This window comes from Epinephelus moara, chromosome 21 (genome assembly GCF_006386435.1).
Source record: "Epinephelus moara isolate mb chromosome 21, YSFRI_EMoa_1.0, whole genome shotgun sequence".
NCBI lineage: Eukaryota > Metazoa > Chordata > Actinopteri > Perciformes > Serranidae > Epinephelus > Epinephelus moara.
The window spans coordinates 12,445,619-12,472,449 of NC_065526.1; the positions used below are offsets into that span (position 1 = coordinate 12,445,619).

At 41.6% G+C, this 26,831-nt stretch overlaps 2 protein-coding genes and 1 long non-coding RNA gene across 5 annotated transcripts in view; 2 read left to right on the plus strand and 1 right to left on the minus strand.

Moving 5' to 3' along the window:
* Positions 1 to 8,131, minus strand: part of onecut3b (one cut homeobox 3b) — a 24,216-nt gene extending 16,085 nt beyond the window's left edge. For all 3 annotated transcript variants that reach the window (XM_050032491.1, XM_050032492.1, XM_050032493.1), the window contains exon 1: positions 6,741 to 8,131. In XM_050032491.1, coding sequence (XP_049888448.1) covers positions 6,741 to 7,818 — 1,078 coding nt within the window. In that variant the 5' untranslated portion in view covers positions 7,819 to 8,131. The remainder of the gene's footprint in view (positions 1 to 6,740) is intronic.
* LOC126382569 (uncharacterized) lies at positions 1,084 to 17,428 on the plus strand. The gene is made up of 3 exons (XR_007569071.1): positions 1,084 to 1,298; positions 14,915 to 15,077; positions 16,613 to 17,428. It is a non-coding gene; the product is annotated as an uncharacterized LOC126382569 (long non-coding RNA).
* A 6,489-nt stretch (positions 17,429 to 23,917) lies between these two features.
* The window catches only part of LOC126409168 (solute carrier family 22 member 5-like), a 12,010-nt gene continuing 9,096 nt past the window's right edge, over positions 23,918 to 26,831 (plus strand). The window contains exons 1-2 of the mRNA XM_050075131.1: positions 23,918 to 24,297; positions 25,186 to 25,289. Of these exons, the coding sequence (XP_049931088.1) occupies positions 23,941 to 24,297; positions 25,186 to 25,289 (461 nt within the window). The 5' untranslated portion in view covers positions 23,918 to 23,940. The remainder of the gene's footprint in view (positions 24,298 to 25,185; positions 25,290 to 26,831) is intronic.

Genomic DNA, 26,831 nt, shown 5'->3' on the forward strand with positions numbered 1-26,831 from the left:
GGAATGTGCGGCCTGTTATATCTTGAAAATTATAAGGATTATTAGAAGTTTGTGAAACTATAAACAAAAATGTTGTTTTTATTTTAAGGCCCACTTAAAAAACAAATATTCTTAATATAACCTAAATTTACCTTTTAAAATTTTAAATATAAATGCTAAAGTTTAATTGAGAATTAACTTTATAAAAACCTTTATAAAAACGCAGTGTGTGTCGGTTTCTCCTGTCGGCCATTTTAATAAATAAAAAAAGGCTAAATGGAAAATTATGTGACTGGAACTGATGAGGTCTGACTGAAATAAGGCCCTGCTATACTTCTTGCAAACACACACACACACACACACACACACACACACACACACAGAGAGAGTCATTTCTCCTCGGGAACAATAAAGTTAAAAGTTGCAGTTTAATCCTCACTAACTGGACAAATTGGCGCGTTTAAAGGTTTTATTCGCGCCTTTAACACCAGTCTGCTGTGTGTGTGACATCAGGAGGCCTTTTCCAAACCGACACGAGGCAATTATTATCAAAGCAGAGGAGGACTGTGCTCCAGTGACTGAATTCCAAATTACTGTGCTGCAAATTAAGAGTTTGGACTAACAGATGCGTCAACATCATTATTATTTATTCATATTTATCATGATGCCTTTGTTGAAAACTTTGTTTTTCCCGCGTGCCTTCACAGTGAGCATCCAATCCAATAAAGACAAACATTCTTCATGAATTAAAGTGAAGATATGTCGCTTAACAACATCAAAACTATGTGAAATTATCAGTTCACAAACTCTCACACAGCTCCTGCAGTATGATCCAAGTCTCTTTTACACAGTCTACACTCAGTGCTTCCTGAACACGTGCATCTGTGCTCAAACATTATCATCTGATAAATTAATATGTCAGTACAAACAGTCTCATGCATGCCCGAGCAGGTGCCCGAGCAGGTGCCTGCACAGGTGCGTTTAATCTCTACCTAAAGCGGAGATCATACGCATGCGCCTGCTCAGGCACGCCCATGGCGCGCTGCTCCTGGCGGAAGTGTTTTATATTGTAGTGTTTTAGTGAAAATGCACGTGTTTGCAAAGTACTGAGCTTACAGCTGGATAAATGAGACTTGGATTATACTGCAGGAGCTGTGTGAGAGTTTGTAACCAGATGTTTTCATATAGTTTTGTTGTTGTTAAACACGGTCGCCGTTTAGGCTACTTCAATTCATGAAGAGTGTTCACCTTTTTGGATTCTTCGGTCACCGGGAAGGCCTGCAGGAAAACTTTCCCCCAGGATTACAACATAACATGCAGTGAGTATTTTATAAAAGCCACAAATGGTCATTTCCGGGGTGAATTAAAGCATTGAGGGTTTTTATATTTCTGTCTCGTGGCCTCATGTTTACACCACATGTTGCAGCCTTGCATCATTTGGGGAAGTTAAAGTAATGAGATATGATTGATTAAAATAGGGAATTACTGCCACAATATCTAATCCTATCAGTTGTATGTCATAAAAGGTCAATTAAAATATCTGGCATGAGGAAAAGTTTTCTTCGGGAATTCGACTATGCAGTGAGTGGTGGATATGGTCATTTTGCAGGTGAATTAAAGCAATTTATACTCAAAAAATGGGCAAAGTTGAGGGTTTTCATATTTCTACGTCTTGGCCTCAGTGCAGACATTCATGTTTCAAGTAAATGTTGCAGCCCTGCATCATTTGAGAAGTTAAAACAATAAGATATGATTGACTAGAACTTCTGCAAATATCTAATTTCATCAGTTGTATGTTATTATTAAATATTTGGCTTGTGTTTGTTTTACAATCTGCAATAAGTCATCTACAGACTTCTCTGCTGTCATATTTTCTGGACACACTCACTCTCACTCATACTGAGTGTCAAAATATTTCACTGCAGTGTGCCAGAATTAGTCTGTCTGTTACAGAGAGAGATGACCAGAGAGCAGAAATGAAATAAGGGTGGAAGGCAAAGGATCTGCTTTGCTGATGCTGGTACACAGCCAGGAGAGAAAGAAGGGGGGAGGAAGGCATGAGGGAGGGAGGGAAGGAGGGAGGGAGGGAGGGAGGGAGAGAGAGAGCCGAAGAGAGCAGAGGAGAGGAAATCAATACCGATTCAGAGTGAGTCAGATAAGCCTGAACAATGTATAGTGCAGACACACTCTATAACCCAGTCACACACACACATGTGGAAGCACTCACACACACACACACACACGTGCACGCACGCTGGGTGAAATGTGCTTGCATGCCTCCATAAAGGCGCATTACAAACCCCATAAAGCATTGCAACCTTTAAAATCAAATGACATCACAACCTTGGATTGCTTTGAGGATTCGCTGACATGAGCAGAAAGCACTCATTACTACGACTCGATAGGCAACTGGACGCTCTGATGCTCTTTGTCTACTGTAAGATGCTCTTAAGCTGCAGTCTTTTCATGTGTGTGTTCAGACACAGGCCCTGCTCTCACTACAGATGTTGCACTTCTGTATTATGATGGCTTCATACGTGTGTTTGTTCAGCACTGGAAGTCTGCACCATCCTTGCGGGTGTCAGATCCGCGCTGTTGATATTTCACAGGATGTTTTTGGGTGTAAACAGCGTTCCTGAAAACCACTTACACACCCTCTGCCACGGTGTTTAGGCGTGTGGTCCTCAGCTGTTAACCACAGATTTGACTTTGCTTACCTAGAAGATGCTGTTACAAGTGCTAACACAGCCTCTCTCTTTCTTCTCCTCTCCCCTCCGTCTCCCTTATACTTATCAATTATTAAGGTCGGTATTGATCCTTTCACTACCCTGCCTCTATCTGGCTGTTCACACAAAGCCCAAACCTGCCTGCCCTCACTCAATCAATGGCATCTCCCGGCTCTTTTTCCACATGTCAGTTTTTGCTTTTCTCGCTTTTGCACTTAAGCCGCTCCGAATGAAGTTTTGCACATCCCAATTTGCTCCATTTGGGTTCTTCAGAAAGAAAATAAGAAACAGCAGACTCGTATTAATCTTTCATGCCACGAGCACGTTTGATGGGCATTAAAAGATGGGTCTGGTAAGAGCGGCAGGCAGGGGAGAGTGGAAAATGGCTGTGTGCATTGTTTGACTTTATGAAACAGCTCTCATTCATCCTCGTCCTCCAGAGTCCAGTCAATGATTTTTGTGTTTTGTTTTGTTTTTGTTCTGTGGCGCCGATCTCCTGAAGCCAAACAACCTGCCTGCCTGTTGCCAGGTTAACCAGTGAAAGATTAGCGATATTATTGTCATGTGCTGCAGAGAGGGAGAGAGAGAGAGAGAGAAAGAAAAACAGAGAGGGAGAGCACCAGGGAGTGGGAGAGAAGGGGGTTGGGAAGGGGAAACGGCCTTATTGATCTCCTATGTGCAAAGCCAGGCAAACACTGAAAGGACAGAGCTACACTATTAATGACACTCACAGCCTCAGCTACTAATCCTCATCTATCTATCTATCTATCTATCTATCTATCTATCTATCTATCTAATACACCAGTTTTTGCCTTTTCTGTCTGTAAACATCTTTAGTTGAGTCAAATTTTGTTCTCTGCTACGTTCATGTCTTTAGCTGTGGGGGACATGTTCTATTTATTGAGGGTAACACGTCCCCTGCATCCCCCCTATCCCTCATATCTACACCTATCTGTCTATCCAAGGGCACAAATTTTGTTTCCATATTGGGGTGGTGGGCACATATTAAAGGGTGGGGGGGCTCCAAATTTTCTGGAGTGTCAAACACTTCAGCTAATTTCCTGCATTCTTGTGATTTCTTGCACCAAGTTTTGCCTTTTCTGCAGGTCTTAAATTTTGTCCTCTGCTTCTTTTCAAGTTTCTAGCTGAGGGACAAAGGCCCATGTTGTAAGTATTGAGGGGGACATGTTCCCTGCGTCATCCCCCACCCCAAACATCTACACCTAGCTACGAATCTATCTACACATCGATCTATCCATCTATCTATGGGTGTAGATTTTGTCTCTACAAATTTTCTGGAGCGTTAAACACTTCAGCTAATTACCTGCATTCCTGTGGTTTCTTGCACCAATTTGTGCCTCTTCTGCAGGTTAATACCTTTAATTTTGTCGAAATAAAAGTCCTCTGTTACAAAGGCCCTTGTTGTAAGTACTGTCCCCTGTTCCCTCCCCTAACCCCCGAAATCTGCATCTATCTGTCTATCTATGCACCACTTTGTGCCTTTCTGCCTGTAAATGTCTTTAATGTTGTTGAAACAGAAGTACTCTGTTACTTTCATGTTTTTAATGGTGGGGACAAATGCACAAATATTGAGGAGAATGTGTCCCCTGCATCCCCCGCGAAATGTACACCTATGTATCCGTCTATCTATCTGTCTGTCTATCTGTCGATACATCTACTTTATGGCATAGGGTTTTGTTTCCACATGGGGATTGATCTCCATCAGAAAATTTAATTTCCTATATTCTAATTTCATGCACCAAGGTTTGCCTTTTCTGCATCTAAATGTCTCTAATGTGTCTAATGTTGTCAAGACAAAAGTCCTCTGCAATGTTTTTAATTGTGGGGGACAGGACCCTGAAATCTACTCTCATGTATGTACGTATGTGTCAAGGGTGTAGGTTTCGTCAGGTGAAATTTTTACGCACCACTTTGTGCCTTTTCTGCATGTTCATGTCTTTAATTTTGTGGAAACAAAAGTCGTCTGTTATTGTCCTGGTTTTAAGTGCAGGGGACAAATGCACAAATATTGAGTTAGACGTGTCCCCCGCACCCCCTTAGAGAGACACGCTTGTGTATCCGTTTGTGTCTTCTGTTGATCAGTGTAAGAAACACACGAAAACTCCTCTGTTGCAACTGATTTATAGGCACTATATGTATAGATACAGTAGTGGTTCTGCTAAATGTTGTTGTCACAAGGGCGTAGGCTGCGTTCAACTTTGGGGGGTGGTCTTCCATTGAAAGAATTTGAGCTTCTAACACTTTAATTTCCTGCGTTGTGGGGAATATTTATGCACCAGTTTGATGTTTTTCTTCTGTCAAAAAGCCACTTTCATGTTTTTAATTACATGTAGGGGACAAATGCCCATGTCGTAAATACTGAGGGGGGCATGTCCCCTTCTCCCCACCACCCCCACCCCGAAATTTATGCCTGTATACCTGTGTGTCATCTATCTATTCTGTTGTTCAATGTCAAAAAAAAAACAGATTAAATCCTCTCTGATTGAACTGATTCAATAAAAACTACTAGGCAGAGTGGATACTTTTTATTGGCACTCAATAGTGGGGGTGAGGCTGCATGTCAGTGTCTTAATTTTGTCAAAAACAAAAGTCCTCGTAATGTTTTTAAGTCCGGGAACAAATGCACATGTTCTAAATATTGAGGAGAGGCATGTCCTGTGCAAGCCCTCCTGAAATCGACACCTATATCTCTAATTATCCCTTCAGTTGATCAGTGTCAAAAAACTCATTTAAACCCGTCTGATTCAACTGATTCAACAGAGCAGAAAGTGTGTTTTTGATAGGCACTCGATCTAGTGTTAAATCTTGTCTAAAAACACTGTGGTGATTCTGATAAATCTACTGTGGCAGATTGCAATATCCACCTGCAAAGAAGCATCAAAGCTCTGATGCATTTCACTGTAATGTGGATACTGAGTATCTTCACATAACTTCACATGCGGCTATTTACAGTTAAAGCAGAGCAGAATTCCCATTAATGTTTATCACCCTTTGTCTTTTACACTATCACAAACTCTATATGCTCCATATGCTCTATCTATAGGCTACTGGTCCCTGTTAGCAATCCCCATCCCAGTTGCAATCAATATTTCATCTCCACAGTTTAAGCTTATTGTTGCCTTGAAATAGATCTGGGGGTCATATACACTGTGGGCCGGGTTGGAGGCAGAGTTTAATAGTAGAAGCCATGTTTTTAAAGGTTTTTTATATCTGTATTTATATGAGTTATGTCCTGTGTGAGGGTTTATTATGATCAGTGTTTTACAGGTTTTTTAAATCCAGTGAAATTCACGCTGACATTTTGCTCGAGAGAAGCGTCTGTCCTGCATCACACCTGCCTCGTGCTCTAAATTTAGAGCCTTTACTACAGTGTAGCCCACTAAATGCAAAGCCGGAGAGACCGTGCGGTTATTGCGTCTTTCAGCTCCGATACGAGTATTGATCCGTGTGCCACATTTAAAAGGGAGAGTGGGAACTGGCGTATTGATCAGGCAGCCTGGGGTCACCCCGCTTCTCCCGCGCAACTAGTTGGCCCAGTAACCCCACCACCGCTGTGTGTTTATAGTCGGACACGGAGAGAGGGAGAGGGGGAGAAAAAAGGCGTCGGGGGGGGGAGGGAAACTATTTCGAGGTTTATTGTGAATCAATGGCGATTTGCTATGTGCCGATCAAAAATATAGACCTGCAAATTTAGTCTGCAACAGCGCGCGTAAACGCATGTACACGCCCCAAAACAATCACTAACATCTTTGTTTGCACAGCTCTAAATGCACTACAGTTACATATTTCTGTTGCTATAAATAATCTATATTTGTTTCAGGTTTTAGGGAATACAGATATTTGACTGGTGAAGCCGCGCTTTGTTTTGAGCTGGCCGTGGTGCTGAAATCTGTCACGCGCAAGTTTAGTGTGCCTGATAATATTTTGGGGAATATCGGTGGAAGGTGACCGGCTGTTACTTCAGATTGATCAGTTTTAATGTGAGATATTAACAGTGTAAGGACAGGATCTTACCGGCCAGCCGGAGAGCAGACATCCGCTGAAACTCTGGCTCCTGCAGCCACTTCCACATCCTCCTGAAGGTCTCCCGGCCTGACTTGAGCTTACTCCAGGGTTTGGGGTTCCGTAGCAGGTCTGAGAGGGTTCCCTGCGACCGGCTCAAGATCCTCTGGGCGAATATGGCCTGCGGGATGGAGTACCGCTTTAGCTCTGCCGTTATCCGCTGAGCCACTTCTTTTGTGTTGATTTCCTCCGCCTGCATCCCCGACCCTGCTACTCCCTGCCCGGCTCCGTGGCCGTGCCGCTCCCGGTCCCCCAGCATGACCGCGCCGTTCGCCTGGGAGTGCAGGTGACTGTGCGGGTGGTGGTGCATGCCGTTGAGGTTTGAGATCATGCCGTGGCCGTGGCCTCCTAAACTCCTGGCTAGGTGCTCTTGGTCACTTCGGGACAGCATGGAGGCGTGGGACTCAAAGCCTGACACCGGAGAGAGCATCTTGGCGTCGGTGGAGAGGTGCGCGTTCGGACCGTAGGCTGACAGCGGCTGCTGGGAGTTGTGCAAAGAACCCAGCCCGCTGGACAGAGGGGAGAGCGAGCCGTGACCCATGCCGGACACGGACATCTCTTTGGGGTAGTGACTGTACAGATTGCTCATGGAGGCGAGCCCCCGGTGATCGTCCCGCATCAGCGTGAAGCTGCCGCTGACGTTCCCGGCAGAGAGTCGCTGATGGGCGGCAGCGTGGTGGTGTGAGTGCGGGTGGTGAAACTTATCCGAGACGGTGGATATCGGAGGTAGATGCTGCAGAGGGGTCAGGGTGGTGTACGTGTTACTAAGGCTCATCCCGGTGTCGCACATGCTGATGGACGGGTGCAGGTGTCCGGACAGCGACGGGTCTGTCCGGTAGTCCCCACCGGAGCTCTCCAGGAGCGAGGCCATGCCGGACACCATGGCTGACCGCGCGCCGGGAGCGTGTGAGACCAGATTCCGGGGAGCGGAGCTGGGGGACGGCGACGGCCGCGCGTGCGGGGAGCTCATGAGGTCTCCCGCCTGGGAGTGCGAGGAGACGCTGTGAAGGTTCTCCATGGTGAGCTCCATAGCTGAAAGGATATGTTCCCCTGTCCCACCCTCCCCACCCTCTCCCCCTGTCTCTCGCTCCTGTCTCTCACGCTCACTCAGGGACGCGCGCTCTCTCGTAGCCCCCTAACCCTCCTGGAGCGATAAAATTACCAAACCGTTTGAATGCCAATCCATTGATTAAAAGTCTCCGATCAATCCAGTGTGGTGCAGATAAGTTCTGATGTTCCGGGGAAGGTACAGAACCGAGCGTCTCCGCGGCGCCGTAGCGCGTTATGCGTTCATGTGGACGGGAGCTCTCCAGGGCGATATCTCATCTCTGGTCCAACAGCGCTTCCACTAAGAGCAGGCTGAGCCGCGTGTCAGAGAGATGGGAGCGCGCCTCTGTGTATTTAAAATGTGGGGCGGGTACGAGCAGAGTTTTCTTAATAGTCTTCCTCACTGGGGTGAAAACGCGTCCGGTGCAAACACGAAGCCTCACAGCGGATATGTCACAGTTTAAATCATCATACCAACAATTTAGTGTCGTGAAGTTGTAAATATTTCATAAAGTGCATCTGAGGTTTAAATGTGAGCATGCGCACGCGTGCAGCTCGCGTGTACCTGCACACACATGACAATCAGCGGACAGGTGATGGCCTGACGTGGAGTATAAAACACAGTCAGTATCAGTTTCCGGTTGCAGGAGTTCCTTACAGATAAACTTTGTTTTCCCACGGACTGTATGGTTTTGCATTTATGCGCTTAGTGATAAACCTGATCGAAGTATTGATTGACAGAGATTAATGACGTGGCGCAGGCCGGTGAGGGGAGGTGGGTGGGTGGGTGTAGGTGGGGAGGGGGTGAAGGAGGTCACAAAGTGAGTTAGGATCCTAACGCCGCAGACCAATGAGAGAGGAGCCCGCTGGTTGGGTTTGGGCGAAGTTCACCAAGTCCAGAGATGAAGTTCAGAGCAGCTCTGTCCATCCTTAATAATACTGTGTTAATTATATTTGTTATAAACACACTGAAATAGGAATATCACAAAGAAAAGTAACAGAGCAAGAGGTTAATTTTAAATTATCTAGAAATGATAAAAGTGGGGGGCTATACTTTAACATAAATGATAAATAATTAAATAACACATATCCTAACTGTGACTTGTGAGGCAGATGGGTCACCTGTGATTTTATATTAAATCAATAATTTTGATTTTTTTTTAAATGTAGTGTAACGAAATGTAAAGAGCTTTCTTACAATGCTTTTTATTTTATTATTGATAATAAATAATAATAATAATAGCAACAACTATAATACTGATACCACCACTACTACTACTATTATTATTAATAATAATAATAATGAGCCTATATCTTTTTTTTTATTTCATGTAGTATTGTGTATTATTTATTATTATTTTTATTTATTTTGCAGACAGTGGGTGTCTAATCTCTGTGCTCACTAACTAACGGAAATAAATGGACACTCGGTCAGCTGCAGGAGCAGAGCTGCACCGGTGATTGATGCGTGGACCATCCACTTCTTCAACCGCGGCTGATCTGCTGCTGCTGCCCGTTTTATCTGACTGTGTGTGTGTGTGTGTGTGTGTGTGTGTGTGTGTGTGTGGTGTGTGTGAGAAATCTGAGAGGCAGTTGTGCCACTTTGTCGTGTTAATGCTCTCTTTGTCTTCTCCATCTGTGATTCCATCAGTAATTTAGTTTACAGGACAAATGAGAAATTAAATATCATAAGATAAAGATATTTATATTTATTTCTATCCGTTTTATTCAGTTTCTTCTTTAACCATTAACAGAACTTTAATATTCACAGACAGAGGGGCAGATTCTTCCTTTAATTCACCTGTGACAAAGCTCAAACAAAGTCCTTAATAAAGCTAAATGGAGCTTTTTTAGAAAAGGATGTTTTACAACTTATAATCAATGCCGTGAATGAGGTTATAGTTTAAACAAGTTAATTAAATGCTCGTTGCTTTGGATGCTGCACTCAGCTGAAAAAAGGATTTTTTGCGATTTTTTTTAAACCTAAAATAAACATTAATAGAAAATATATTTTCAGTAGTTTGATATTTATGGTGTGTTATTTTGTTAAGATATTAAAAAGCTGAACAGAGGGGTACACACACACTCACACACACTTTTCTGAGCACATATTTTGCTGTGTGTGAGCCACAGGCCTCAAACCAAAATAACCCTAAAATATAAAGACATTAATTCACTTTTTCTGCTTTTATTCACCTGATTTTGATCATAAATGTATTTTTTAAGAGCACGAGGTCAAAATTAATAATTATAACCAAGCACGGCTTTAAATTGAACCGGAAAAAAAATCCATCCATCCTCACAGTTATTCCCGGATATCATAAAGCTTCATGGCTAAGCTGTTTCGGCTAAAGTTCAGAAATTGATCCCCGCGGTCGATATATTGATCATCGATCACTTAATCCCGCGCGGCGCTGTTTCCTTATAAACACAGAGGCGTTTGTGTGGGATCGTTTGGCTCGGCGGTGACCTGTAGCACATGTGACTGGCACATATGTAGAAGAAGAAGAAGAAAAAAATAAATGTCAGCTGTTGTTTTATTGTCTTATTGAGTAAAAGGCCATTAAAAACTTCTGCTTCCTCCTCCTCCCGATAATGATGATCTCCGCGTGGGCCTGTAATTTAGCTCGTGACTGTGACGGGCTTCACAGCAAAGAGCTTATTTCGATGAGGAGGAGGGAAATGAAATATTCTTATTTATTTTATTTTATCGAATAATTGTTTTATTGTGGTCAGGATCAGTTACAGTAATACAGCACATAATGATTGTGTTATTTTGGGTTTGCAGTGAGCTCAACACATTTTTCTGCACTTGTGACATCATGGTTTTCTCACGTAGACGATAATAGGCGCGTGTGTAAATGTAAAATATATGTAAGATGTTTATTCGAGTGTTACAGCAACATAGCAGTGCATTTATAATTTATTAATTTATTTATTTACTTAGATTTAAATTAAATCTCTGCAGAATGAGAGGACAGTTTTTGTGTGTATATCCACTATTATATATTACTATATACTATTATATATACTATATATTCAGATGTGTGTGATTCCTTCAATATCTCAAATAATCCAATTCACCACCTCTTCATTTTACAGAGGCCAAAAAACCCTGGCAAAAAAATTATCTAATATCATCTTAATATTTTTAAATGTTTCCTCTCTGTCCTCAAAATGTGCTGAAGTGCAGTGTTTATGTGCAAGTACAGCAAAGTCTCATATGCTTATCTGCTGCCTGTGGCCAACATCACAAAGCCTGTAACATGTGGCATTGATTGCACGTTTTACAAAAAGAATAACTAAAGATATTGAGTTCTTCTTTCTGTGAGACGAGACACATTAAAGGAGATATTTAAATGCAAAACTAAAAAACAAAATATAAGATACATTGCTGGCTGCAAGAGGTAGTTCAAAGGAAATATTAATTAAGAAATTTACAATGTGAGAAAAATCCTGGAGCTGCCACAGATATTTTCTACAAACTGACTGAATGTAGCTTTGTGAGCAACAGTGCAGTAATTAGAAAAATATTAATTAAAAAAATACTTTTTGTATTTTTTATTTTAATTATTTATTCTATCAAAACCATCTAAATATCAGATGCAACAGTCAGTCAGTGTGAGATTATGTTCAAGTATTTGGGGAAGTAATGTGTTTAAATGCATTAAATTTAGAGTCATTACAAAACACAAGACACTTTGTCTTATTTTTATTTCCTCTACTTGTTTATTTTGTATTTATAATCTGCACCAAACATCAAGACAAATTCCTAATAACCTTCTTCTGATTCCAAGAGTTAATCCAACCTATTAAAAGTCTTTTACTGCAGCGAGTGCATCCTTTAAAAGAAGCAATAAAATCTAGTGTTTTGTGTAAAACCTCACACATGAGATACATTTATATTTATAAAGCAGCACCTCAGAGTTGTATTGAACGTTTGCTTTGCCGTACTCGACATGTCCTCCACTCTGTCTCTGTTGCAGGCGTAGTGAAGAGTGTGTGTCTACAAAATCAGAAAATACAGTCTGTCTATTATTAGCTGTTCAAGATGACACCCTATAGCCAATATATATTCCTTGTTAAAGTCTAATGAGTCAGAGCAAACAGGGAATTAAACACTGTGAAGAAAATAAAATCAACATAATTACATCTCAAGAATATCTGTATTAAAAAGTACAAATACATGTAAGATATTGTTTCTATTTAAAGCAACAACTGTTAAATTAGGGATTTTTTTTTTCAGTTTTTATCGAGGCAAAAGCATTTTTTTTACATGTTCTGCTGCATTTACAACTAAAGAATCATACAAACATAACAACCTAATCGGCTCCTTCAACAGGCACAACACTGAAACACCAAATTAGGATATTCTGCACATTGATCCTCACTCTCCTTCAGCTGAGGACTAATCTAACTCGAGACTTTAGACACACGTTACAGTAAGAAAACAACAAGATCCAAAACACCACGTTCCCTCTTTTACGTCTGCGTCATTTCTTCCCGTCATTCCTCCTCACAGTGACGGTGACATTTTCATTAATCATATCTCTTTATCAAGTGAAAATGCTCAGGAGTACAACTTCTCCAGCATCCATATCCTCTCAGGCACCGGTTGCTAAGTAACAGAAGGAGAGATGTATTGAGACAGAATAGTCAATCAATTCTCCTGTGAGGTGTGTGTGTGTCTGTGAGTGTGTGTGCTTGGTGTTTGTGTAAGTATTGCACAGCCGTAGTGTTTCTGCAGTCGGCTGCAAAGCTGTGAGAATATACAGTATGTGTGTTTTTAAAATTAAAACGTTTGAAATATCTTTTTATCTTCAGCAATTAAATCTTGAAAGTAGGTCATGATATGAAGAGATCATAAATTCCAGGATTGTTTCCCACACTTGTCATTTCAACCACTTGATACTGAGAGCAACATCATCTTCAACCATTTATATCCAAAGGTCAAAGGTCGCCTGGCTTCTCCTGCGGGGATTAACTGCTTTCATCACATCACTCAGCGCAGTTTGAGGCTTATAAACGGGGGAAACTCTTATCTTCAGCATACAGAGGCAAAGCAACAGATTATTAGTGAGCAGGACCAGTGGAGGACCTCTCGCTGCCTGCGTGTACCCAAAAGGGACGAATTGGACATCGTTTGTTTGCCCCGGATCGAAAGCGGCTCCGAAAACAAAAACAGTCCCGACCTCTCTGGAGTTCTTCAGCAGACTCTAAAGTCTTGTTGAACTGTTGAATTGTTTAACAGGGAAATTTAAGAAGACAAATGTTTCTTCACATCTGTTTCTAACATGGCCGGATAATGAGACAATGGGCCCCTGGGCACAGATACGCAAAAGGCCCCCCCACCTCATAGGAACATGACACACAGCGACTTTGTGACGATGCCTCTTTTTTTGTTATGCATTGCTTTGTTGTCGTTATGCACCAAGTTGTAGTTTTGTGTCTCCTTGTGGTCATTTTGTGTCCTTTTTTTGCCATTTTTGTCTCTGAGGTAATTTTATTTATTTATTTTTGTCTCTTTGAGGCTATTTTGCATCTTTTTTAATTGCTTTATGTCACTTTATGGTCTTTTTTAATCTTTGTTTTGTGTCTCTTTGCATTAATTTTGTGTCTTTTTGTTGTTTTGTGTCTCTTCAAGGTAATTATATTTCAGTTTTGGATGCCTTATGTCTCTTTGTGGTCACTTTGTGTCTTTTTTCATTGTTTTATGTCTCCTTGTGGTCATTTTTTGTCTCTTTGCGTTCATTTTGTGTCCATTTGTGTGTCTTTTTTGTTGTTTTGCATCTCTTTGTAGTAATTTTTGTCTCTTTTGGGTAATTTTGTGTCTTTTTGTTTTTGTGTCTCTTCAAGGTAATTGTATTTCTTCTTTGGATACTTTATGTCTCTTTGTGGTCACTTTGTGTCTTTTTTCATTGTTTTGTGTCTCTTTGGGGTAATTCTGTGTCTTTTCATGGTTGATTTGTTTCTCTTTGTGGTCATAATGTGTCTCTTTGTGGTCATTTTGTGGGTTTTTAGTGGCGTTTTTCCTTTTTTGTAGTTTTTTTTTGCATCTCTTTGTGTGTGTGTGTGTTTTATTTGTTTGGTTGCTTTTGGATTGTTGTGTTACTTGTTTGTTGTGTCTCTTTGCAATAATTTTGTGGCTTTCTTTGGTCATTTTGTGTCTCTGTTGTATTTCTACATCCGTTTTGGTTGTTTTGTATCTCTTTGTGGCCCTTTTGGGTAATTTTGTTTCTTTGTTTCTGTTGTTTTGTGTGTCTTCATAGTCATTTTGTGTCTGTTTGTGGTCATTTTGTGTCTTTCTGAGGTAATTTTATTTCTTTTTTTTTGTTGTTGTAGTTTTATGTCTCTTTGTGGTCCTTTTCTCTCCCTTTTGTCATTTTGTGGAGTTTTTTTTTGTTGTTTTTGTGAGTCATGGTAGTCATTTTGTGTCTATTTGTGGTCATTTTGTGTTTTTTTTTTTTGTGGTGTGTTTCCTTTTTTGTAGTTATTTGTAGTCTTTTTGCAGTTCTTTTGCATCTCTTTTATTTGTTTGGTTGCTTTTGGATTGTTTGTTCTGTTCTGTCTTTTGAGCCCCTTCCTGGTCTACATTTTGCAGGTGAAGGCCAGGGGGCCCTGACAGTTTGGGCCCCCTGGGCCTGTGCCCTGTAGGCCCGTTCAATGATCCATCCAGGATTTCTAAGGGTTGTTTTGTGTGGTGAGATTTTTTTCTGAGTGTCTTATGTTGTACGGATTGTAAAGCTCTATGAGACAAATGAGTGAATTGGGGTGTGTAAATAACATTGACTTGGGAGAGCAGTGTCTGCAAAGTCACATTAACTGTATTGTCTTTACTAGCCACAGTGAGCATGGTCTGTACCCGGGAAGGTCACAGTTGATCGTGATGTGAAAACTGCAACTCAAGACAAATCAATCTCTATGAAAACACACTTCCGTCAGTTCAACTTCTCCATTTAAATATATGAGATTTTTGTTCCAGTGCTTAAAAACCTCACTGTAATAACAAAAGACATTCAAAGACCAAGTAGAACCGTACAGATTTACCAAACCACCTTCTCCATGTCTGCTCCCCTCAGGTCTCTTACAGCAGGAGGCAGAGAAATATGCTGGTTTCATACACTGCATCGATTTTGCCCTCGAACAAAGACAGACAGAGAGAGATGGAGGCAGAGAGCGGAGGCGCGGAGGAGAGGAGGAGCGAGAGAAATGAGAGATGGATGAAGAGCACTTGCCACAATGGTAAATTTTCTTGTTTTATCTAACGCACGGCCACATAGATTCTGTTTGCCGATTATTGGCAAGTGGGAAAGGAGATACAAGGAGGAGCGTTTAATATTGGGAGGATTTAAACGTTGTGTGTGTTTACTTCAGAGGGGGAAACACTCATCAAGCTGGCTTCAAACTCCAACTGCGGAAAGAAGCGATGTTTACTTTGCAAAATGAGTGTGACACAGAGCAACAGAGCGAGGGACGTAAACAGAGAGCAACAGGGAAGAAGAAGAAGAAGAGGAGGAGGAGGAGAGAAAGGAAGGGAGAGAGTTGGGCTGGTGTTAAGGTGATTAGTCTGGTGGGTTGGCGATAGAGAGAGTTGATCAATAACCTATCGATCTCCCATTGCGAGTGTCAGGGGGGTAGTGGGAAAGAGAGGGAGGGTGAGAGGGTGAGAGAAGGGATAGGGAGGGAGTCGGTCCTGGCTTGACTTTTAAAAATCCTTTACTCTGCAGATGACAAATAACCCATTAGATTGCAGGAGAGCTGGAAAATCTGGAAATCCTTCCGGCTGCACACACACTCACACACGCCTGCGCCTTTCCTGAATGTTGCAAATATTTTTCACTTTCAAATAAGCATGACACGGACGATTTTTCAACTGTGGCCGCATGCAAAAGAAAAATCATTTCTGTAAGTAGTGTGGAGGAACTATTGAGCTCAATGCAGTGAAGTTACTTAGCAGACCATTACTTCAAAGAATTCCTCTAGGCAGAAATATTCACTGAAGCAAGTCTCACTCGATACTCACCCCCAAGCCTTTTTAAATGTTCTGCAATAAGTCTATTAGAAACAGGTGACGAATTTGAATGCAAACAGAAGCAGAAGAGAAGCAAAAGTACTTCTTTTTGCAAATTCTAGGCTGCGAAGAGACAAATGTGTCGCATCCAAGAACTTGACAGGGAATGTGTTCAGAGCCTTAAACAGGAAGATGATGTAAGATCTTGTGAACATAATCAGATGATGACAAACATGGCTATTAACCACCCAGTCCCTCGGGCCTCGGACAGCCATTACAGAGTCTGAAAAATGAAAACCGGGAGAAAATTCTTGAAAAAATACAACAAACAAAGAGCTAATCAGGACTCACGTGAATCTCACATGAAACAGGAAGATGACTCCGTGTGCGTGTATTTCAGTGCAGGTGTCTTTGTGTGTGTGTCACCAGGAAAGAGGTCATGTTGTTACAAGGTTTGTCGCTCCCTGGTGTAATCTGGACCGTGCAGGGTGGGGTCAGAGTGGAGGGGTGAGAGGTGAAGGGTCACTTTGGTCCTCGAAAATACCACACAGCCCAAAGGACAGATGTCAGAGTAATAGAGGAGAGGGTGGTTATTTAACAAGCCATCGTTTTTATTGTCAGCTACCATATACCGGAAGTCTTTTATGACAGCAGGTGGGGTTCAAGCACCCACAGTGGAGTCAGGATTCGGCGCAGGTGTAGTGCGGGATGTGCACGGCCCTTTTCCTCTCGTGAATCAACGTTGTGCTCTGCTTTCTCTTTGCAGAGCCTTTGGAGGTTTGATGGCGGAGAATGATGGATTCTCCTCGCATTGGGGCTCAGCTCTCAAACAACCATTATCATTACGAATCCTGCTGACTTCAGGGCTCATTTGGACAAATGGAGAGGGCTTTTGATATTTGAGGGAAGCCATGTATAAGAATGGTTAATGGGCAAAACACAGCCTCTTTGTCCGGACCTCTCTCTCTCACCCACGCTCGCCTCTCCCATCCTTCATCCCGCTTCCATTTCCTCATTTTCCTCTCGTTTCTCCTCCTCCGCCCGGCTCTCTCCTTCTTGTGTCCTTGTCTCCTGTGTGCCACCGCTCCCCCACCATGCCTCCCTCTACCTGCAGAGAGCCCCTCCCCCACCCCACTGTCTCCACTGCCACGCAGTCTCTCAAATTAATGTAGAGATATTGACAAGTGATGGGCCTGGGAAGCACAGATCATCAGGAGGGAGAGGAGAGGAGGGCTGGGATGTGGCCGGGCCAAAGGGATCGAGGGGTTTCCCTATCATCCACCCAACACCAGCTCACTGTATTTTTCTTCAAACCAGGAATATGTTAAGTTTGTACCCTTCTTATGTTTAATCTTTATATTTCATATGTAATGGATATGTTGAAACTCTCCACAAACACATCTGGAAATGTCACTGGTATTGAACAGTGCTCCGTTGTTTGGGAGCCTGCTTGGCAGCTGTCTCGTGGTTAACGTGTGATTGGCTTTAGGCATAAAAATCACTTGGTTAGGGTTAAGAAAAGATCTTGTTTTGGCTTAGAATACCTAGTTTGATACCACATTCAAGGCTGGAAATGTCCTGATCTTTTATTAAAAATACCCAGCTTTGTCAACACAAACATGTCCCCATGTCTCTCTAAAAATACACATCTTTGTCACCACAAACGCAGCTGGAAATGTCCTGATGTCTTGTCAAAAAATAAATACCGGGAAAAAAAAGAAGGTTTTGCAACGTCTTGTTAAAATATTTGGTTTTGTCGACACAAACACAGCTGGAAATGTAACTGATTTTAAACAGTGAAATTAGGTTTAGGTACAAAAACCTTAGTTACACTTTTTATGGTGAGGAAAACATCATGTTTTGGCTTAAAATGCCCACTTTTGTTGCCACAAACACAGCTGGAAAAGTCACGGGTGTGCTACTTGGCAGTTATCTCGTGGTTAACGTGTGGTTAGGGTTAGGCACAACAGACTTGATTAGGGTTAACAAAAGTTCATGTTTTGTTTTAAAACACAGCTGGAAATGTCCTGATGTCTCATTAAGAAATAAAAGGTTTGGCCATCGAAAACAGGACTGGAAATTTCCCAATGTCTTGTTAAACATACCTAGTTTTGTCATCACAAATACGGCTGGAAATGTAACTGATTTCAAGCTGTCCAGCAGCCTGGTAAGCAGCTGTGGCTGTGGTTTAATTTAGGTACAAAAAGCACTTGGTTAGGGTTAGGAAAACATCATGTTTTGGCTTAAAATACCCAGTTTGTTGCCACAAACACAGCTGGAAATCTTCTGTTGTCTAGTTAAAAAATAGGCAGTTTGATGAGACGTTCACAGCCGTACATTTCCTGATGTTTCAATAAAAAATACTTCATTTTGTTGCCACAGCTGGAAAAGTTGTTGGTCTGCTACTCGGCAGCTGTCTTGTGGTTAATGTGTGGTTAGGTTTAGGCACAAAACAACTTGGTTAGGTTTAGGAAAACATCATGTTTTGTCTTAAAATTCCTGGTTTGGTTGTCACAAACACAGCTGGAAATGTCCCAACGTCTCATTAAAAATTAAAAGGTTTGGTCACCACAAACATAACTGGACATTTCCCGACATCTCATTAAAAATACCTAGTTTTTGTCAACACAAATACAGCTGGAAATGGAACTGATCTTGAAAAGGGGTGCGCTGACCAGCAGCCTGTTTGGCAGCTGTAGCTGGGGTTAGGTTTAGGTTTAGGTACAAAAACCACTTGGTGAAGGTTAGAAAAACATCATGTTTTGGCTTAAAATATCCATTTTGCTGCCACAAACACAGCTAGAAATGTCCTGTTGTGTCATTAAAAAACAATATCCTGTTTTGATGCCACACTCACAGCTGGAAATTTCCTGATGTTTCAATAAAAATACTCGTGTCTACACAAACACAGCTGTAAAATTCGCAGGTCTGCTACTCTGCAGCCTGCTTGGCAGCCATCTTGTGGTTAACGTGTGGTTAGGTTTAGGCACTTGGTTAGGGTTAGGAAAAGATGTTTGGCTCAAAATACCTGGTTTGATTGCCACAAACACGTGTATTAATGTCCCACTGTCTCATCAAAAGTATTGTGACCACAAACACAGCTGGAAATGTCCCAGTGTCTTGTTAAAGAAGTACCTTGCTTAGTTGCCACAAACACAGCTGGAAAAGTCTCGACAGTGGTCCACTACTCAGCAGCCTCGATGTCACGCCATCCACCATCCCCTCCTCGTCCTCATGAGAACCTCAGCTCATATACATGTAATCTGAACTATGTTACTTTAGAAATGTTGATATGACATGTATGGAATGTACACGTTACATGTCCATGGTTTGCAGAAACACACAATGCCAACATTTTACTCCGTTGACTGAGCCATACTCAGCTGGCTCTGCCCAGGAAACATCTGCCGGCTTCACGAAATTGTCGTCAGAATCTCAGAAGTCCTTCATCAGTTGATTTACCTCCTCCATGACTCAGAGATCATTAGAGGCGGCGGCAGGAAGAAGAGGCAAACACACCTTTTACAAAACATTAGCAGGCACATAAATATCACCACCCTCCACACTACACCTCAACCTATGTAAACTGGATAAGGTGCTGCTAACAATGTGCAAAGGGCCAGTTGGTCAATACGCCAATTACATAGATGAGGGGATGGAAAGGGCAAATGATAGCCAATCAGTGAAGTGCTTTTACTGTCCTCTAGCAAGAGCTGACCCCCTGACCCCGTTTGATGGACCTCGGGCCAAAGGTCTCCTCTCCAGGGGTCAGAGGGCATTGCCGTAGTGGCCAGAGAGGTGTTGCTATAGTAACAGCACTGGCTGAAGAATGGCAAAGGTGTGGCGTTCAGGAGGAGAGGGGTTACCGTGGATGGACTGAGCGACGATGTGATGCTGCTCAGTGGCAGCTGGGTAAAATGTGTGACTGTCCCACCAGTTCCAGTAACCAGCCCAGTATGATCTCATGCAAACTGCAAGGCTTGACGCTTGTTTTTGATGTGGTTGATAATTTAGTTGGAATCTAAAGATTTACCTGTTGGGAACAAAAGATTCATAATTATACTGTTATTTGTGTAACCTGTGGACTCTGGTGTTGTCTGCGTTGTGTTGATATGAAGAGGCCCAGACCGTGGAAATCTTTAGAGGTGATCTCCGTTTATTCCTGACTGCAAGAGGTAAAAACCATATAACTCCAGCCCCTCTCCCATGGAGCACAACAGCAAAAGAGGATGGCCATGTTACATTAAATTAAGTACAATAAAACACAGAAAACATACCTGACAGCAAAAGTAGAAACAAAATCCTCCTCAATTCTGACCAAATAATTTGAGCCCCTACACAAATTATGTGACACAGGAATATATTCACATATTATACAATACGTTTAGTTTAGTTTATTTTCTTTATTAATCCCCCTGAGGGGAAATTCAATGTTTTCACTCTTGCTTGTCAATTACACACAGGTCCGAAAGACACACACATGCACAAACAGGACCTATACATGCACAAAGTGGAGAGATGTCAGAGTGAGGGGGCTGCCCTTGGTCAGGCGCCCCGAGAGGTTGGGGGATTCGGTGCCTTGCTCAGGGGCACCGAATCCCGAGGCTGAAAAATGAACTTATAAACAGCTTAACAGCGTTAAAACATGGAAATTACTATGAGAGCAATATCGCTTACCTCTCCAATGGAGCAAAACAGCAGAAGGGGAGAGGCAAGGCGGGAGACACCCCTTTATAGGTGGGGTACATTTGACTTTGTTACACATATTACTGCTGTATAATTGACCCTTTTACATCTGTGCTCATAAATCATATAATAATAAATACCAAATAAATGTTTTTTTTGAAAGATTACATTACATTACATTATTGCCATGTGAACAGGTACAGGACAGTACAGGTATACTGGAATTGTGCAAATCTCTCAAAATCAACTTGTTAAAAAAAAGTCAAAGAAAGGCTGTTAAAAGAGCAGCATAAAACAGAGGTTAGACATTTCATTTAAAAAAAGTGCACACTATAAATTCTATAAAAATGCACACTATGAATAATTCCACAATTAATTTTCTAACTATAAAAAATATGTTTAAAAAAAACCCCAACAACCTAGATTTAAAAAGCCGAACTCAAACTTTTGACTGTAAAGTTTAAGGGGGAAAAACCCTCAACATTATCAAAGGTCTTTCAGTGGTGCTTTGTTTTATCTGTTTTGTAAATTAAAAAAAAAAAAAAACAACTTTATTCAGTGGTGGAATGTAACTAATAATATTTACTCATGTATTGTACTTAAGTACACTTTATGGTACCAACTTGAGGGTTAGGGTTCCCATTTTGTGCTACACCACACCTTCACTATATTCTAGCAGGAAATATTAGATCAGTTTAGATTAAAAGGTTGAAAAACTCTGGACTAAACTACCTCACTGTATATAAAATAGTCTCTCCTAAAAACATACTTCTATCAGAAAATATATCCTGTCTTTATCTGAGCTTTAATGCCCATTTATTATCCTTATTTTATCTTTTACTAGAGGAAATTTTCTGACATGTTATTTGTTTAATTCTCTTTGTGTTTTAATTGTGTTTAGTTTTATTGTACAGCACTTTATAACTGTGCTTTGAAAGGTGCTATATAAATACAGTTTATTATTATAAATGTAGCTCCAGCTACAACAATTAAATGTTGCTAAACATTCATGCATCTGTATATCTATATATACTATCTAATAATGTTGTGTTTAATCATATATCAGTCACAGGAGCCAGTTTTCTGCAGAGCATTACTTCTACTGTTGATACTCAGAGCATAATTTGCTTTTTTTTACATGGTATCTCTAATGCAGGAGGAAAAAATATCAATATTATTAATTTTATCAGCAGTTATTCCACCACTGCTTTTATCACAACCTTAATAATAATTATTATATAATAATAATATAAGACACACTATAAGACCTCATTCCTGAGCTTATCTGGGCAGATGAACCTTTCCCACCAGAACATCACTGTCTATTTCGTGCTGTGCTGCACCATCTAGTGGTGGTTGTACACAACTACTGTGGTGGGTTCTTCATGGCTGTTCCTGATCCATTTATTTATTCGGACGGATTTATCACCCTCTGTTCTGTATTATATTATCTTATGTATTATGTGTGATGTCGTCTGCCTGTTTTAATTTGCAAACAAACTGCTCCTATAGGAAAATGTTGATTGCCGACTGAACTGGAGACATATTAGTACCACAGAATTTAAGGGAATACTCCTCCTGCAAAATGATTTTGGGACCCATTTCCTAATTATCTGGGTGCATCTGCATCTTGTAGGATGAGATCAGGGCTGATAGAACTGGGACAGGATTATTCTCATTGATGAGAGAGTTTTAGGGTACAAGATCCCAAGGGACCCATGGATTGTGTACTTGGGATTAATACCTGATGTTATTCGTAAGAGGGACACTTACAGTATCTGTTCAAAATCCTTACACTGGCATGTAAAAAGGCTGTTCCCAGGAACTGGCTGAAACGTGACCCTCTTGAGTCCAGGACAGTGGATGGACATTGTAGAGGAACTATATTCCATGGAAAACTGACCTTTCACCTGAGGACTAAAGCAAAGACACATGTGCAACGCTGAGATAAATGGACAGACCATAAGAGAAATGAGGTGTTATTTTGTCAGCTGATCTGAAGACATGTACTGAAAGTTGTAAACTGAAGGCAGTGGTCTCCCAGTGGAATGCCACGCATCTCCTGACAACAGATTCAATGGAGAGGCAAAAGCAAGACAACCCCCCAAAAAGGGAATGGTTTTATGGTGTCCACAGACAGTTGCTCTCTCCTTATCCTTCCTGACTGGTTCTTCTCTAGCTTTGTGCTCTGCTAGTGTCCTCGTCACTACTGGTAGCATGAGGTGGTACCTGCAGCCCAATCAGGTTGCACAGGTAGTCCAGCTCCTCTAGGACAGCACATCTATGCGTGTGGTCCCAAGAAGGTTTGCTGTGTCTCCCAGCACAGTCTCAAGAGCATGGAGGAGATACCAGGAGACTGGCTGTTACATTAGGGGAGCTGGACAGGGCCGTAGAAGGGCATCAACCCAGCAGCAGGACCGATAAATGCTCCTTTGTGTGAGGAGGAACAGAAGGAGCACTGCCAGAGTCCTACAAAATGACCTCCAGTAGGCTACTGGTGTGCATGTTTCTGACCACACTGTAAGACACCATGAGGGTGGCATGAGGGCCCGATGTCCTCTAGTGGGACCTGTGCTCACAGCCCGGCACCGAGCAGCTTGACTGGCATTCGCCTCAGAATTCTTTTTAGCTTTGTATGTTTCCATCTAGCTTGGTACTCTAGAGAGCACCAATATACAGTACCATATACTTGGCTGTATGTTTGACACCTGCTTTTGCTCCAGAAGGTGAGTCCTTCAAAAGGGTCTTTGAAAATGACTGTGTTGCCACAATGAAGGTGCATGTTCACACATTAACACTCACAGAAGACATGTTTATCAGTTTATTGTCAGTGCCTTGTGACTTTTGAGTTGCATGTTTAGAGTCTATAACACAGACGACAGTAAAACAGCAGCCTCAAAGTGGTGACTCGGCAATAAACTGCAGTCAAACAAGGTATAGTCAAAACATGGTGTCTCAGAATGCACTTCACTTGCAGGAGGGGTGAAGCAGTTGATAGGCTCTTACTTGCACAACATTTTTTTTTTTTAATTAATGAGAAGGCACTCCCTGTGAATGAGGGGCAACACTGGAAACAAGTCTCTTTAAGACATACCAGCAGTTGCCATTTAGCTAACCTCATGAAGACCTTCTTTATTGTGCTCTGTGTGATAACACTATCTTTGTGACCTCAAGACAACCTGCACAACCTGAATTAAATCTGTCCAACAGGCTTCACTGCTTCAAGCACTATTCTTAGACACTCATTGCCTTGACTTTGCATGTGCAAGCCTCGAATTGTTGCAGTGACAAATGAGCTTTAGGGTTATTTTTTAAACCGGTTTTACCCGATTTAGTGTTTACTGGCGCATTAGTCGCACTGTATTACTGTTGAACTTCTCACACTTGGAATCAGCGGTGTTTTCAGTCATGTCGGGTGGAAACATCAAAGACTTCGATGAAATCACGTCTTTTCTGGGAGACTACGGCTTCTTTCAGTACCTCATCATGGTTATGCTCAGTTTAAGCACAATCACATGCGGGTACACGGGAACGATCGTGGTTTTCGTTTCGGATACGCCCGAGCACCACTGCAGAGTGTCGGGCAACTCCACACATAACGGCACAGATGTGGAGCAGAGCAGCTGGATCGGACCTGACAGCTGCTCCCGGTACAAAGTGCACGGAAACTGGACGGAGACAGCGAGACCCAGCAACGACACAGAGCCATGTCTGGATGGGTGGGTCTTTAGCAGGGAGAGATACACCGCCACTATAGTGTCTGAGGTATGTACATGCAGAGTGATGGGTGTGGGACATCAGGAAGGGGAGACCGGGGATGGCTATCACACTTTTCGTGTTCTTAAGAAGCTCAAAAGTTTCTTATGGAGAGGAGAAAATGGTGGAAACACGAAGAGGTCAGAGAAATATTCTCCTAATGCTGGATGACAGGGAGTAATTGAAATGCTACAGATGACATTGTGCATTAGGGGATCTCAGTCAGGATAAGCACACATTTCTCACCCAACAAAATAATGCTATAACGCCAGAAATAAAATGATCACAACACTAAGATGTTTAAAAAACTGGAAAAATGCAACAGTGCAGCAGCGATGACTTGAGTCTGTCTCAACCTTCCATCAGCCGAGTGATCACACTAACAATGACAGCACTTTCACAGTCAGCAGTTCATTTCATTTCCACTGTGCATCCAAAAGGGCAGGTCTGTGACAACCAATCACATCTGTTAAAAGCAAGCATTATACCTAGCAACAGGGTCAACCACACCTCCTCACTAAGGTAAAAGTTTCTCTCCCTCCCTTGCTCAGAGTTGCTCTGAGAACTTTCCTAAATCACTTTACGAATTTTTTAGGCTACGTTAGGAGCTCTCTGCGAGTGTTCTCAGAATCTTTGTGGCCCCACAACTTCAGGTGCTTTTCTTAGTAATCTATGAAAAAGAGTCCCAACGTCATCTGACTTTGTGTTGTGCTCTCTGCTCACTTGAGAAGTGGAATGACTTGTGTTGCCCTAAAACATATGAAGTATATCTTTATATCTGTTTTGTTTTCTGACACCTCAAGGTCAGCCGAAATGTTATATAAGATTCGACTTCACTGTGTCTGAAATGTGTCTTGCAGTAACCTGAATGATTGTCATCTCTCCTGTTTATTACAGTGGGATCTGGTGTGTGACAGTGCGTGGAAGGTCCCTTTTTCTACCTCCCTATTCTTTGTAGGAGTCCTTATTGGATCCTTTATTTCTGGTCACCTGTCAGACCGGTAAGTCTGTTGTGTAGAAATAATAGTAGTCATATCGAGTTGCAGAACATGGAGAAATTAATGATGAATTAAGACAAAAAAAGGCAACTTAAACAAGGAGAGGCATGCACGAGCAAGAAGGAAAAAATGTGCAAAAATAAGTACAAACAGCTGCTCTGTCAGGATGAGCTACCAGAGACAAAAGTGTTTTAAAGGAAGTTATAGCTCGTCTGTCCTTTGGAGAAATGTCTGTCAAAAAGAGCTACTGAATGCGTTTAGAAAAAAAGGTTGAGCAGGGAGATCTCTTCACATTCACCCTGGAAACACATTTCAACACAAGGTCTTCATTAGAGTGATTTATTATTTAAATAAGAAACCATAAAAGCAGGGAATGCCAAACATCCACCCAGCCACCACAGTCAGTGAGTGTGTTTCTGATTAAACAGACTGTGTGGTTTCATTGTGATTCCATTAAGGACTTGAAGTCATGCCAACATTTAACTGACATACACAACGGACGATCTGTTGGGAATCAGCTCAGAGGCCTGTACTATGAAACCAGTTCAACTTACCCAGGATATCTTTTTATTATCTGGTTTGACTAACCCTAACACTGTCCGTCTGGATAACCAGTGGTACAAAGCTGGTTCTCAGCTAGTTCAGTCAACTCTGTTTTTTTCTATCCAGCCATGAGCACGTTCATATGAAAGAGGCGGGGGTGTTAATCAGAAGCAACATCATCTGAACATGAATGTCGGCTACTTCATATGATATGTGAAGAAATGGTACTGAAAGTGTCTGCGACTGCGAGACAGTAAAATGTAAATGATGCTGGATGTAAGCGATACTTAAATCTTATAACGGAAATGTAGAAACATTGAAAATACTGTCCAAAAATTCACAGTTGGCTGAGACTTAGATTACATATAGGTATCACCAGGCTTTAGTAATGAGTATTTTTTTGCTATTTAGTTGGATGATGTTGAAACTACTTTGTTTATGTCACATAAAACACTGAAGTGATGCCAAACTGTTTCTGCTACTGAAGTCAAGTGTAGAAAAATAGTCCAGAAAATGACTGATGAGGTCTATCGGACCGAATGGCGCATTTATAATAAAGAACCAATTAACATTATGTGGATTATTTTTCTAATAAAACATCTTTTTATCCTAGTTCTTGTCACACAGGTGTCTCATGTCAAATATATCAACACTATCACTGCAGACTAAAATAAACTTTGCATAAGTTAAAATAGTGTTAAAATCATGTGTTTAGTGTGTAAACTATCTCTCCATTTGTTAGAAGCAAAAATTTACATTTTTTCTGATTGGCAAAAAATGTCAATTCACATTGTTGTACCGACGTAGTGCTTTTATTTTGAAAGAGACTGTATGTAAATGTTAAATTTCATGTGAAAACAGAAGTGTATTTTGAAAGAAGACAATGCATGAACAGAACGTCAACACACCCAGGGTTCCTTTCACATCGTATCTGGACATGGAAAGTTCATGACCAAACGTTGATATGTGACGATGTCGGAGTGAGAATGTGTTGGCTTCAAA